At 43.7% G+C, this 14,333-nt stretch overlaps 1 protein-coding gene across 1 annotated transcript in view; it reads left to right on the plus strand.

Annotated features, from left to right (window-relative positions):
* Window positions 1-621: 621 nt before the first annotated feature.
* PARD3B (par-3 family cell polarity regulator beta) overlaps window positions 622-14,333 on the plus strand; it is a 1,042,097-nt gene continuing 1,028,385 nt past the window's right edge. Inside the window, 1 exon segment of the mRNA XM_036858752.1 lies at window positions 622-741. Within this exon segment, the coding sequence (XP_036714647.1) occupies window positions 622-741 (120 nt within the window).

Consider the following 14,333-nt stretch of genomic DNA (forward strand, 5'->3'; position numbering starts at 1 on the left):
GCCCCCGCCCCGCACGGCCCCTGCCCCGAGCCGCCGAGTGCACTGAGCGGCCCGGGGAGAGCCGCGGCCCCTTTAAGAGCCGGGCCCAGGCCGGCCCTGGGGCTGGGGGAGCCCAGAGCGAGGCGCGCCGCGGAGGAGTTGGGATCCGGCGCAAAAGTTTCCTCCCAACTCCGGCCCCGCGCGCCGCCGCCGCCGCCCACTCCAGCCCGGGGCCTGGGGTCGGCCCCGCCGCCGCCGCCGCCGCCAGGGCCAGGGCCAGGGCCGGGCCAGGCCGGGCCGGCAGTTTCGCTTTGGCAGGCGGGGAGCAGCCGCCTGGGCCGGGCCCGCGCCGGAGCAGGAGCAGGAGGAGCAGCCGGGCCCCTGGACCGCGGCGTCCCCGGCCCCCCGCCACCTGGGAGGTAGCCCTCCCCGCTGCCGCCTCCTCTCCGATTCCTGCCCGCCGGCGGCCGCCTGCCCGGGGCGAAGGGGCTCTGCTGCTAGACCCCGGCCCTGAGGGGCGCCGGGGAGAGGCGCCCCGGGGTCTCTGTGCCCGCCTGCGCCCGGCGGCCCCCGAGAGTGGGGCCGCGCCCGCCGGCCCAGACACCTGTTCGGCCCGGCCCGGCGTGGTCGCCGGGGGCCAGGATGAAAGTGACCGTGTGCTTCGGCAGGACCGGCATCGTGGTGCCCTGCAAGGAGGGCCAGCTGCGCGTCCGGGAGCTCACGCAGCAGGCGCTGCAGCGGTACCTGAAGACCCGGGAGAAGGTGGGCGCGGCGCGGGGGGCGCGCGGGCGGGACGGAGGAGGGGGCGCGGCTGCGGGCGGACTCCCCGGGAGCGCTCCGCGGCCACGGCACCTGCCAGGTGCCCCGAGGACAGGGTGGCGACGCTCGGGGGACGCAGAGCACCTCGGCGACCTGATTTGTCACGACCTGTGGCCTCAACTTCTGGATGTTGCTAATATAACTGACCTGGGCGTTTATGGGCGTTTGTGGGCCTTGCTTGTCCAAGGGTGGTGCGGGTACCGCAGCATCAGAATCACTCGGGGGCTCGTTAGAAAGGCACCATCTGGTGCCCCAGTCCAAGCCCACGGCCTCAGAGTCTGCTTTTCAACAAGCTCCCAGGTGATTGCACTGGTCACTGAAGTTTGACAAGCACTGCTTTAGAAGTTGTTTGAGCGAACAGTTCTCAAGGGAACGCTTGAAGGTGCTCCTCACCTCAGGTGTGATTTTTGACCTGCTTAAGGCCCGCCCTACGTCTGCTCCTTGGGTTAGAAAGTTGATTGGTTCAAGTATCAGATACTCGGAAGTTATAACTGATGGAGCCCTTGGAATTTCAGCCCCGTGAGCTGGCTTCCCTCAATTACTTCGGCAGGAGCTCAGGTGGAGGGATGCTGTGTGCTTACACCAACCACTTTGCACTTTGCTATTTTTACTTTAACACCACACAGTCTATCAACATTTACTAAGTGTGTGGGCTGTGTCAGGTCCGGGGTGACTATTTTTTTTTTTTTAACATCTTTATTGGAGTATAATTGCTTTACAATGGTGTGTTAGTTTCTGCTTTATAACAAAGTGCATCAGTTATACATATACATATGTTCCCATATCTCTTCCCTCTTGCATCTCCCGCCCTCCCTATCCCACACCTCTAGGTGGTCACAAAGTGACTATTGAAATGATGACAAAGAGTGTCCCCAGCTCTGTCCCTGAAGTCAGGAGCAAGTGAAAATTAAGTGGAGCTCTGGAAGAGTGTTTTTAAGTGTGCAATGCACACTTAAATGTTCAGAAAACCTAGCTGGCCTCTGGAACTCATATTGTATTTTTGGGTAACATGCTGGGCCTCTGTTTCTTCTTCAATGGAAATTTTAAATGAAGGCATCCAAGAGCATCTTTTTATTTTTTTGAATCCTCACATGGGATATCTTGTTTGCCCCAAATCCTCCTCAAACAGGACAAGTCATAAACTCTTGCTTTAGAGGCCAGTGGTTCTCTTAATATTTGTTCTCGTGCTGTGAGAACTGTCGAAATAGTGTGTTGGCCAATTTCGAGAATGGAAAGATGTAATTTCTTTTAATGTCTTTTAGGTTATGCAAGGCATAAAAGTAATTGTGTTTCTTCTAAATATATAATTGAGGCATTTAAGAAAATCTCTTGCACATCTGTGCCTCCACTAAGAATTATTATGTAGGAAAAAATTCCACCCTGGATAAGTACATGTGTATGTTGCCTTGAACAGCCAAGAGTTGGAGAAGAGCATAGTGAATGATCTGCTAATATATAAAATATAATCTCAAAAGCTGGACTCTTTACTAATGGAATCGAGGCAGAGAGAGAAAATAATCAAAGTGACCTGTATAACTATATGAGTATTTACCCAATGGTTTTTCTTCCACTGTTACAGTAGTGTGCTGATTATATTGTGTAATTCAGTTGAAAACTGAGATTTACACAAGTAACCAGTTGTCCTGGAAATCATATTTCCCTAACTTCTGAAAGTAAGCTAAGGTTAAACCTAACAACGTTATTCTAGACAAATTATTAAAGTAGATCTCATTGAAGGATTGCTTTATTGAGATGATAAACTTATTTTTATTTTTAATTATTATTAAAAATAATTTATCTCTAAAGCCTTCTATATTTAGAAGTTTAATATTTGGAGCTGTCCAAGTAATAGAAGTAAGCTATAAGCTTATAAATAACACATGGGGAACTAACTGTATGATATTTAATGCATTGTAATTTGATCTTAAAAGGTGTTAAAAAGCTATTGATATTCTGGACTGAAAGCATGATTTATAATATCACATATCCCATAATATAATTGTATTGATCAGTTTACTGTTATTACCAGACATTACATTTTTCTGTGTTTACATTTATATATTAGTGAATGTGACATTTAAAGGCCACCTGCAACTTAAAAATTCTCCCTCCCTTCTTCGGCTTTTAAAATCTCAATTTAATAACTGGCAAGTGATATTTTTCCTTCCCAAAATATTCCTCTCTCATAGTTTCATTTTAAATAGCATTGTAATCATAACAAGGCTTAACTAATATTAAATGGTATTCCTAATGGAACTAAAATGTCAAGAAATACTCTGATAAATTCCATGCTTTTATCCATTGAATTTAGAAAATGATGGGAAAAGACCAGAAATGTCGAAATTCAGTTTGGAAAACAATTTGGCATAAATTCAATGTCTTTAAATCGGTGAAAGAGTTAAAAAGCTTGTTTCCCTGGACAGCAAGGTTTTAAACCCTTACTCTGTAGTAATAACACAACAACCAACATGAATTGTGCTTACTTGGTGCAGGCACTGTTCTAGGTGCCTTACATATATTAAATGACTGACTCCATGAGCTAGGTACTAATATCCCCATTTTACAGATGGGGGAAAAAGAAACACAGAAATATGACTAGTACATGGTAGAATTGGGATTTGAACCCAGGAACTATGCCTCCAGGTCCTTACTCTCAGTCATTAATACACAGGCTAGTAGGTCATTATGCAGTGGAATTTATCTATCTTATTTATTTTTTTAGAGTTTGTTTTAAAAAGACAATTCCATCTACAAACTGCTGCAGTAACCTATCAACCTATCAAGCAGTTGTGTTTCTTGCAAAGGGATGGGACATCCACAAACTCCTCTTGATTTTATCTTTTACAGTATAGGTCTCTATGTTATAGGGAGAAGTCTAATTTCTGTGACAAGTATTGCAGGATTTGCATCAAGTATGAAGGATCTTCCTCAGTGTAATTACAAATTGAAAAATTGGGTAAGATCTCTGAGATATCCAGGTAGAGAGGTAAAGAGGTAAACAAGTTTAGCGGGAACGTGAATGTAAATTAAGCCCGTTTCTTCCGGGGCCCTGAATAATTTAGATGGGAGAAAGGCAGATGTCAAGATTGAGGATAACGTTGAGGTCTGTACACTTTGAAGGGGAAGTGAAGCCCAAGGAGGCCATTCTGGATTTTGTGGGCAGCAGCAGAGAAGTAGCCACCTCCAACTGAGAAGAAGAAACAAAGGAAACTGGTATTTGTGGAATGTGGGGAGCCAGCTGAATCAGCATCAGATAAGGCCAGAAGTAGGTAAGATGCTGAAGAGACGGAGGGAGCTTTGGGGAAGGCTTTAATTATGCTCTGAAATCTGGGACTTTGAGGTTCCTGTGGCCTCCCCCTCCCTGCCATTTGATGAACTCTACTGGTGAGGTGAATTGACCAAGGGGCAAGAATTATGGGGTTGCTTGTCTTTGGATCCTGGTAGTTTGTCATTGTCCAAGGCTCTAAATCCAATTCAGTTAAGTAGTTAGTGGAGAGGAGATTGTCTTAAGTAGTCAAGGTGGGGATCATTGAGTAATTAGTTAATTAATCATCAAAATTATGTGTCACAGGTGACTGGGTAATTGAGCCATATCCTGCGGGGCTCTCGACCCTGGCTGATCATTAGTTACTTCTAATTTTAACATTTAACATTTTAAATAATACAAATGCCTGAGTCCCTTTCTCCGAGATCCTCATTCAGTGGGTTTGGAGTGGAGCCTGGGCATAGGTATTAAAAAAAAAAAAAATAGTCCAGATGATACAAATGCCAAGCCAGGATTGAGAGCCACTAATCTACTACCACTAATCTTTTGGTATCACTGAACTAATTTGACTTTTAAACTCATTTGGTGGCAGATACTATGTCTTAGACACCTACGGACCAACCTGTTATTAGCAAGTGTCTTTCCACTCCTACCCTGAATGAATTCTCACAGCAGGTGCTCAAATAACTTATTAAATTGAACATTCATTTTATATGTAAGTAAATAAGGGAAAGATTTGTTTAGTAACAAAAGTGTAAATGAGTGTATAGTGTGTGTGTGTGAGTTCAGGAGTTGAATGAGATAATATGAACGTTGAGTTCATGGGGTAGTTGGTGTGATGGAATTTTTAAGAAGATTTGCGGACCTGTACGTATGAGGATAGTTTTTTTTAATTAAAGAAACATCTGATTGACTTTCAAAATGAATCTCTTCTGTATTCAGATATTTGGAATAATTTGTTTGTTTTACAAGTTGAGATCAGCTTCCCGGATCTGAATTAAGATAAGAGCAATTATCTTTATTGATTAATTGTGAGATCAATCTAAGAATCTGTGCAGTAACAAGAATCTGGTATGATATCGTATTGGACTGGCCTGGAGGAATAAATTAGAATTCTTGAATTCCTGAATTTTTCAGCTTTTGATGTCTCGTTTCCAGATTTTAAGTTTCCTGTACACATAAGCTAAATGTATACCACACTGGATTCCCAAAATGCTTTTCAGTTTATTAGGCACTGACTGACTAGAGTGCTTTATTTCCTATTCAGTTCTCTCCTCTCCCAATGTGTGGACTAGATGCTCTTTCCAGCATGTGGATAGGACTGACTCACCATCAACAAGGCACATGTTTCTAACTTGGTTTTGGTTCTGTTACTTGACTTGCATTGAGCAGCCTCTGAGTTTGCAAACACAGGGCTCCTGGGGCCTGCTATGACCCACAGACATGTTTTTTAAGTTCTGCTCAGGGTTATATTTTGACTTAGTTGCCATGTTTAAATATTTTGAGATTTCATGGAAAAATCCAGATTTCTGTCTTCTTTTAGGGAAAAAAGAATCAGAAGCTCTGAGAATACTGGGCTTTACTTTCCCACATGGCAACCATCAGTTGGAGCTGAGGACACCTCTTTAGAAGGAATCATTATGCTCTAGTCTCCATTATTACCTTTCCCAATAGATGAGTGTAAGTTATTCTCCAGCTAAAATGCTCTCAACAAGATTATTAAGATCTGACAGCTAAAACCCATGGTTACTTTTCAGTCCTTATTTTTGATGATATCTCATCTTTTAAAACTCTCTTTACCCATGAGCTTTCCAGGATTTTTAAACATGTCTTTCTCTTCTGTGTCTTTGCAGGTGCTCTCAATACTGTTTCCTTGTGTGCTGACGCCTCAGGGTTCTGGCCTTTCTTTCAGTCGGATCTCATCCATTCCATGGCTTCAGCTACCCTCAAGCACACACCTCTAGCCTTGAACTTGCTATAGAACTCAATATCCACCAGCCTGTGGACTTCACCTCCTTGATGTCCCACATACAGTTCGAGCCCAGCCTGTTCTCTGTACATCTGCTTCTCCCCATTCTCCTGTAGCCTGTTTCTCCATTTCTGGTGCCACCATTCACGTGGTTATCTAATCCAGAAACCTGGAAATCCTTCATTCCTGATGGCCTCTCATCCTCCATATTCTACCACTTGTCTAGTTGGTCAGAAAGTTCCTTTGATGCTTCCACATGCTATCTCTTTGATCTGCTTCCTCTTTTCTGCACCAAACCTTGCGTTTCTCATTCCTACCATGGGGAACTGCAGCAGACCAGTAACTGGCCTTTCTGCCTTTCTTAGCTCCCAACTCTTCCAAACTGTTCTCCATTGAGGACTTTACAGCTGCAAACCTGATCATGTCTGGAGTATTGCTGGGAATATTTGAGTGGCTCTACATTGCTTTTAGGTGAAAACCCACTTTGCTTACCGGTCCAGTATCTTCTCTATTCCTTTGTACCCTTTAAATTAGTACATGTAACATAGTATTCTGTCACATTTTCCCCCACCCCAGGTAAATCCTGCTCATCTCTTGGGATGAGTCTCCAGTTGCCTCTTTCTCTAGGAATTCCCTCCCTCCCTTTCCCCCTCACCATCACTTGGGGGCCACATTCTTGTGTTCCTAGAGCTCCCTATGCTGTGCTTTCATTTTGAAAACTACATCTTACATTATACTGTCTATTGGTCAGGGTCTAGCAACTTAATAGACAGCCCCCGAAGGACAGTGGTTTATCCCAGCAAAGGGTTCTCTTTCTGGGTGGGAGGTGCGGGCTCTGACCCATACAACCAGCTGCCCACTGTTCCTTTTGGCTTTGGCATTTTCTGCAGATCCCCTGCAGTGTGCTAACTGATGAACAAAGAGAGTGTGGAGGATGCCACAGGAGGCGTGGGGTCTGGCCTGGAAGTGGCAGACATCACTTTTGTGTCAGCATTCTACTGGTGAGACTGGCCGTGTGCACCATCTAGATGCAGTGGCCTGGGAAAGTAGTCCCCTTGGACATAGGAGAGCGACTAGCTGGGCTCTGCCACATAGTGCAGTCATTCTGTCTCCCTTACTCTACTGTGGACTATTCAAGAACAAAGAATGAGTCTTATTTATTTTCCTATCCCTGTTTTTAGCACAGTACCTCATATATAGTATGTATACCAGAAATGCTCGTTAAATTATATCAAATTTCACATCGTTTTCTCTCATAAAAATGAAAATGACCTTGTATTCAACACAATGTTTTGCAAGTTTGAAATCTTTATATGTGGTGTAGTTTTAAAAAGATAGTCTAAATGCAACTTGCAGTAGTTTAGTGATCCATTATATCTGCCACACTGATTGTCTTTAATAACAGCTTCAAATTCTGACACTTTGTAGATTTTTGAGACTGAGTGCTTGGCAGTCCTGGATTGTCAGCGAAGGAACATCATATGTTTTTGTTTCATGAAGATTTGTGCCATGCTGTCCCATATATTTGAACAATGTTTGATTTTCAGCATTTTATTCGTTAATTTCATGTTGATTTTAAAAATGATTGTGGACTATCTCAATTTGGGTGGATCCGTTATTTTTGAAAGGCACTGTATCTGCATATTGGGGCTGCCAAATGAGGTCTGCCTCCCATCTCGGGGTCCCACTGTTCTTTTGATTGCAGGACTCTCGCTCTTTGGGTTGCAATGAGATGGAATTGTGGGATACCAAGAGGACAGGATGTTTAAAAAGGCTTCACTCTCAATTTAGTCTTTATCAGATGCAGTGCCAAGTATCATCCAGATAAATACGCCCCATCCTGCGCCTGTCCTCTGCCTCAGGTGAGGCTGTTAACTCATCAGGTGGTCCTGGGCCCTGGAGGAGGAGCTGGTGGGGCATCACTTGGTGATGGAGGCAGATAACAGAAGAGATGTCTGCAACTCTCGGCTAAGCCACTATCAGCAAGACCAGAGAACCACACTGGCAGGGGAAATGATCAGACCCATTCTATTGCTTCATTTGAGGCAGAAGTTAAGGGTATGTGGGGAGCTCTGATAATAGACCTCTGAAACCTTTTTAGGGAGATTTAGAGCAAGTCTCGCTACTGTTCTTTATTTATAGACACGAACCCTAGAAAGAGCATCTAAGCAAAGATGGGCTTTTGACAAGGGATGTATAGACATAATTTGTACTCCTCCCTATTTATAGATAGGTGGCCTATTTTGGGGAAGGGATGTGGAGAGAGTGGGGTACCTGCCTTAAGAATGATGGGTAATGACTGCAACCTCTTACTTGAAAAAGTATGTCGCGTATTCAGCGAGGCCTTAGTCAGAGCCCCCAGTAGTGGATGCTTTGCTACGGTTGCTTTTAACAATCCAAATGTCACTTCAGTCACTTCAGAGAAGATTTTACAGAGTGACATTGGGTCAAGCATTGTGTTTTGTGCTGGGGATATAGCATAAAATAAGGCATAGTCCCTGCTCCATCAGGCTTACAGACTAAAAGGGCAGAGAAAAGAATGTAAATAACCAACACAGTGTGGTAGAGGGGCCCTGGGGTAGTGGACAGAGGGAGTGGTTGACTCTGACTTTGGAGCAGGGAGAGATGGGGAAGTCATGCCGGTTTCACTGGGGGTTATACCTGGGCAGGGAATGGACATCTGCAGGGCAGTAAGGGCGGGGAGGGTACTGGAGAGACAGGGGGGGAGAGAGAAGCAGTCTGCCTCTGACTGAAGGTGCACCAGGTTTTCGGGGGGTGTGGGAAGAGAATGGCATTATGGAAAGTTTCCTCGGGCTGACTGTGGGAGGGAAGGGGAGGAACGAGGCTGTAGCCGGGAGGCCGTGTCCAGGCCACGAGGCCTTCGCTGTGACTGCCTAAAGAGCATGCAGAGCCAGTGAGACGCTCCGGGCCGGGTGGTGATAGTGTTTGGTTTTCTCTTCTCTGTCGCTTGTCCCGGAGGATGGAGACAGAGGGAGCTGGGACTGGAGGCGGAGAACTGGTCCATGCCCTGGCTGTGGAAGTGGAGGTTAGACATATTGAAGCAGTAGAGGAAATGGGCTTGGAAACTTCAGGGGCAAAGAAATGAGACTTGGGAGCTGACCTTCTGTGGCAAGGGAAGTATGGGTGGAAATAAGGGAGAGGGAGCCGCCTGAGGCTTACCTGTTCACCGTCAGGGGACACTTCAGTGACTCCACCTGCGTTTCAGGCATTGCGGCCTGGGGATCCGGAGACCAGTGAGACACGGTCTGTGCCCTCCAGGAGCCCCGTAGGTGGGGCTAGGAGAGGTGGGAGGCTGAGCGTGGATGAAAGGCTTGCCAGGGAGTGTTTGAGGGCCCAGCTGAGATCAGAAGTCATGAGTTCATAAAAGCGCCAGTCTTTTGCATCAGCCTTTTGACATTGGATTAGAGCCTTGATTCAAGATTGGGATTGAGGGCAGATGTGGAAAAAATGTGGCGTCCAGAAATGAAAGTGGTCAGACTGAGTTGATGACGGTGTGAACTATGTTGGTGGCTTCCAGACTTTTGTGATGGAGTCACAGTGGCTGAAAGCCCTCTGTTTGCCCCTCCAGACCCACGCCTGTGACCTGGGAGGCTGAGCGGTGTAAACTGTCTTGCTGTCTGGTGTCTAGTTGGGGTCAGCCATGGGAGAGGTCCCAGCGCGAGGCAGCTCCCTCCTTGCCAGGTCATTGTGGGTTGGCGGCTTCCCTTTACCAAAGGACACAGCTCCCATCAGGCAGCCCTCCCTGCGTGCCTCTCTCCACTGTATTGCATCCACTCCTTTCCCTGGCCCCTTGGGTACCAGATGATGGCAAGGCCTCAGTACTTAGGAGTGCTCTCCCCTTAATGTTTTCCTTTAACCCTGGGCAAACCTTTATAAATAATTTCTTTATTAAACTTCTAAGTGCCTAATTTGAGTGAACCATCTGTTTCCTGCCAGGACATGGACTGATAAATACAGCAGTAATAGTTTTTCCTTTATGACCCAGTACCCACAACACATGTATTCAAATGAAATAAGTTTCAGGAGGATGCTTACCCTTATTATAAATGATGCCCTCTTATTTTTTATTCTGTTGTTTTATGTTTTAAAAATTGTAGTTGGGACATACTAAATTGATTTCACTGCCCACTAGTGGGTTAGGGACCATAGTTAGAAAACCACTGGGGCTACCTGATGTTTAGGGAGTCCTGGATGGATCATCAAGTCTGATGAGTCTAGAAATCTCCACCGGGTCCCATTGTTTTTCTGGGTTGAGATAAAGTGTGAGGCTGAAGATAAATTCCTAACATCAGGTATGTGTTACAAGGGTTTAAATTACAATCTATGGGCTTTAATGCCAAGTATCTCATACAGATAAGATTTATAAGATCTTGACACTTGTGAATGGCCGGCACGTGAGCTCAGAGTCACCTTGGCCCAGAAGTTCAGGTGGCTTGATAAAATCTTGGAGAAATTGAAAGAATTTCACTTGCCATCCCGTATTTCTTTCATCATGACACAGTCATAGTATTGGTAACTTTAAATATTAGGTTCTGGATTACTTCCTTTTGTAGCAAAGAGTTGAGGAGATGCAAGATGGATAAATAATCCTTGTCTGTATTTATAGGCACATTGATAGAGATTCAGTGGGCTTGAGTTTTGACAGCAGTGTTTGATCAGAGACAGTTTCCCAGAACCTTAAAAAAACAAAACTGCACTTTAGAAATCTCTAGTAAAAAAAACAAACAAAACTTTTTTTTTGGTTGCTGCTACTAAATTTGCATTTCAGATCTTTCTGCCTTTTCTTTCACTTCTGTCTGTGGGTGAGCAGGGAGGGCTCCGTGGGACTGTGCCTCTGGATAGTGGGGAGGCTTCTGTTGCTGTATTAGTTTCCTAGGACCGCAGCGACCAAGTACCACAAGCTGGGTGGCCAAACTGGGTGGCTTAAAACAACCAATTTTTTTTTCACAGCTCTGAAGCCTAGAGGTTCACAATCAGTGTGTTGGCAGGCTCAAGCCCCCTTTGAAGCCTCCAGAGAGGAGCCTTTCTTGCCCCTTCCAGCTTCTTTTGGGCCCAGACATTCCTCAGCTTCTGGCAGCATAACTCCAGTCTCTGCCTTCATCTTTACACGGCCATCTTCCCTCCGTGTCTCTTCTCTTCTTATGAAAACACAAATCACATCAGATTAGGGCTCACCCTAATGACCTCACTTAAGATATTTACATCTGTAAGACCCTGTTTCTAAATAAGGTCACATTCACAAGGTACCAAGGGACTTCAACATAGCCTTGGGGGGCGGAGGGGGGCAGTTCAGCTCATAACAATTGCTATTCAGTTTAATGCATTTTTAATGCATTTTAATGCATTTTTCACTGCTTTTACAATAAGAGGCATTGAGAAAATTCTCTTGATTCCCTATTGCCTTCCCCATAATGTTGCTCTCTTTATTCCTCAAGTTTTTGCTCCAAAATGGTCCACAGATAACTTGCTTCCTGTTTTATTGAGAAATAAAGGTCTTTTGGTCTGATATCACTTGCTGCTACCTTCACTGTTATATGCATTTCAGTATCAATGCCCTTGTTCTTAGCTGCCTCTTCAGGTGCCTTATTGAGACTCATGTTTGTCTTAAATTCCGCCTCATCCCACGCCCTTTGTGTTCTGGTTTCCTCGAGCATTGGTGAAGCCCAGGGGCTTGTATGAATTGAATTCCTCTTCAGTCTATAATTAGAGAGTTTTTGAGCACCTATTCTGTGCCATACACAGTTCCTTTCCTTCAGGGCTTCACAATCCAGTTGGAGAGACATGTATATTTACTGAAAAGAAAGCAACAGCCAGGGGCCAGATGAGTTCTCCATGCATTAAGGGAGAGAACTCACAGTTGCCTGGAATGGCCCCATGTGAAAAATGGATAAAACCTAGATAAATGAAAGAAGGGAGGGGGAGAGATAAAGGAAATAGACACATGGAAGCAGAGATAGAGGAAATAGATACATTGTAGCAGTTCTCAGACTTGCTGGTTTCAAGGCCCTTATTGACACTTCTGTTTTACAGGACCTGAAAGAGCTTTTCTATGCAGATTGTACCTATCTATATTTACCATATCAGAAATTAAATTAACTGAGAAATTAAAAAATTATTTAATTGATTTAGGATAACGATCCCATAACAAGATTACTAGTTGTCATGAAAATAACTATATTTTTCAAAGGAAAAGAAAAAATTTATTGAGAAGAGTGGCACTGTGTAACATTTTTGCCAGTCTCTTTGATGCTTGCTTATTAGATAGCTGGATTCTCAAATGTGCCTGCTTGCTTGTTCAGTCTGTTGCAATATGTTGTTTTGGTTGAAATATATTAAGAAAATCCTGCCTGACGTAGTTAAATAGCTGGAAGAAGGAGGAGCATTTTAAAAGCTTTTCCAGGTACTTATAGATAAGCTTTTTGTATGCTACATGCAGATCCAACAGTGATGGTTTGTTTCCGTCTTTCTTCCTTTCTCATACATTTATCATATCACAGTTTCTATGGGTCAGGAACCTTGGTACCACTTAGCTGAGTCCTCTTCTTTGAGTCTCACCAGCTACGATAGAGATGAAAGCTAGGCTGCATTCTCAGGAGGCTTGACTGGAAAGAATCGGATTCTGAGCTCACTCAGGTGGTTGGCAGAATTCATTCCTTGCAGCTGTAGGACTGAGAGCCCTAGCTTTTACTGGCTATGAGCTGGAGGCCACTCTCAGCTCCTAGAGGTCACCTTCCTTTCCTAGAGGTCACTTGCAGTTCCATATCATGTGGAACTTCCCATCCTGGCTGATTACTTCATCAAGCCAGCAAGGAGGAGTTCTGAAGCATGATGGCTAGCAAGACGGAATCTTACATAACATAACATAATCATGGGAATGACACCTCAATAGGGTTTGGTTTCTTAAAGATTAGTTGCAATGTGGAATCTGAAATCATGCCAATAAAATTTTTGTACTCTAATTCATTCATTTGTGTTGTACTTTGAATAGATCTTCTATCCATGTGCGATGTTCTAACATCATACATTGGTCATTTGGAAAACATTGGTTCACTGAGTTACGCCAGTCTCCCAAATGTTGGTACCTTTAGTTATACAATTTCAAAACCACATACATTGCCATTGCCATCAATTTCATCAGAAAAGTGTAAGTTTTGGGAAACTATCAAGCTCACAGTGGTTGTTACAGTTTTCTAAAATTTTAATTTTTGCTTTATTATTGGCAACAAATACAGTCATTTGTTTTCCATGAAGTGCTCAGGTTCAGATCATTTATTCTTGATGTGAAAAATGCCAAATGGTGAAGTATCAATAATCATAGTTTGTCTGTCAGTCATTCTTTGAAATGAAAATGGTGCTCCATGAAAAAAAACAGTTCAACTCGATCAATCATGAGTGCTTTTGCCGAGGTAACATTGTATGTCATTATGCAGAAGTGCTTTATGTGGGCTTTCTAATCTTCACATACAGTGTTAAAAAGATGTGAATCAAGGGTCAAAAATTAATAACATTTTTACTGCTTCATCAAGGGCATTCTTAAGTTAAATTGACCATTTTTTAAAAAATGCAAATGAGTGAGTGGCAGTGAAGAATACAGGGATTTCTAGTACTGTTTACTGCCTTGATTCAAGCTAAGGCACCTGCCGTTTTACCCACCACTGCCTTTGCACCGGGAGTGCAAGTGTCAACATACTTGTTCCAAGGATAAACTGTGGGATTCCAAAAAGTTATTCAACATGTTGACTATTTCAGTGCTAGTCTTTATTGTCAGGCATTCACATACAAAAAAATTCTTCAGTTAGTATCAGCACCAAGTAGTCATCTCATACAAAAGAAACAGCAAGTTCAGTTACACCTGTAGATCAATCCATGTGTAAGACAGAAGTACAATTCTACAGATGGGATATTAACTCAGTCTTCACATTCGTAGCCAGATGTTTCATTTGAGTAGTTCCAGTATCATTGGAAACTGGCACTGTCATACCTTATTTTATTTTATTTTTTTTTAACTGACTTATCCAGTAGGCATTCATCAATCTCAGTTGCATAAGGCTTTCTTAGTCAACTAATGCAATACAATAGCTTACCCTGTAAAGTGCTTCAGTAGCTTTTTTCATTTCTAGTTTGAAAAGCTGTTAAAATGTTTGGCTTTTGAAATGTTCATTATGCCTGCATTAAAAAATATTCACTTCCTTTTCCTTTAAATTCTAGGTGCTTAATTTCAAAATGATACTACAACTATTTGAAAATGTTCTGTTGCATTAGACACAATAATGTAAATTA

Source organism: Balaenoptera musculus, chromosome 7 (genome assembly GCF_009873245.2).
Source record: "Balaenoptera musculus isolate JJ_BM4_2016_0621 chromosome 7, mBalMus1.pri.v3, whole genome shotgun sequence".
In the NCBI taxonomy this organism is placed as follows: domain Eukaryota; kingdom Metazoa; phylum Chordata; class Mammalia; order Artiodactyla; family Balaenopteridae; genus Balaenoptera; species Balaenoptera musculus.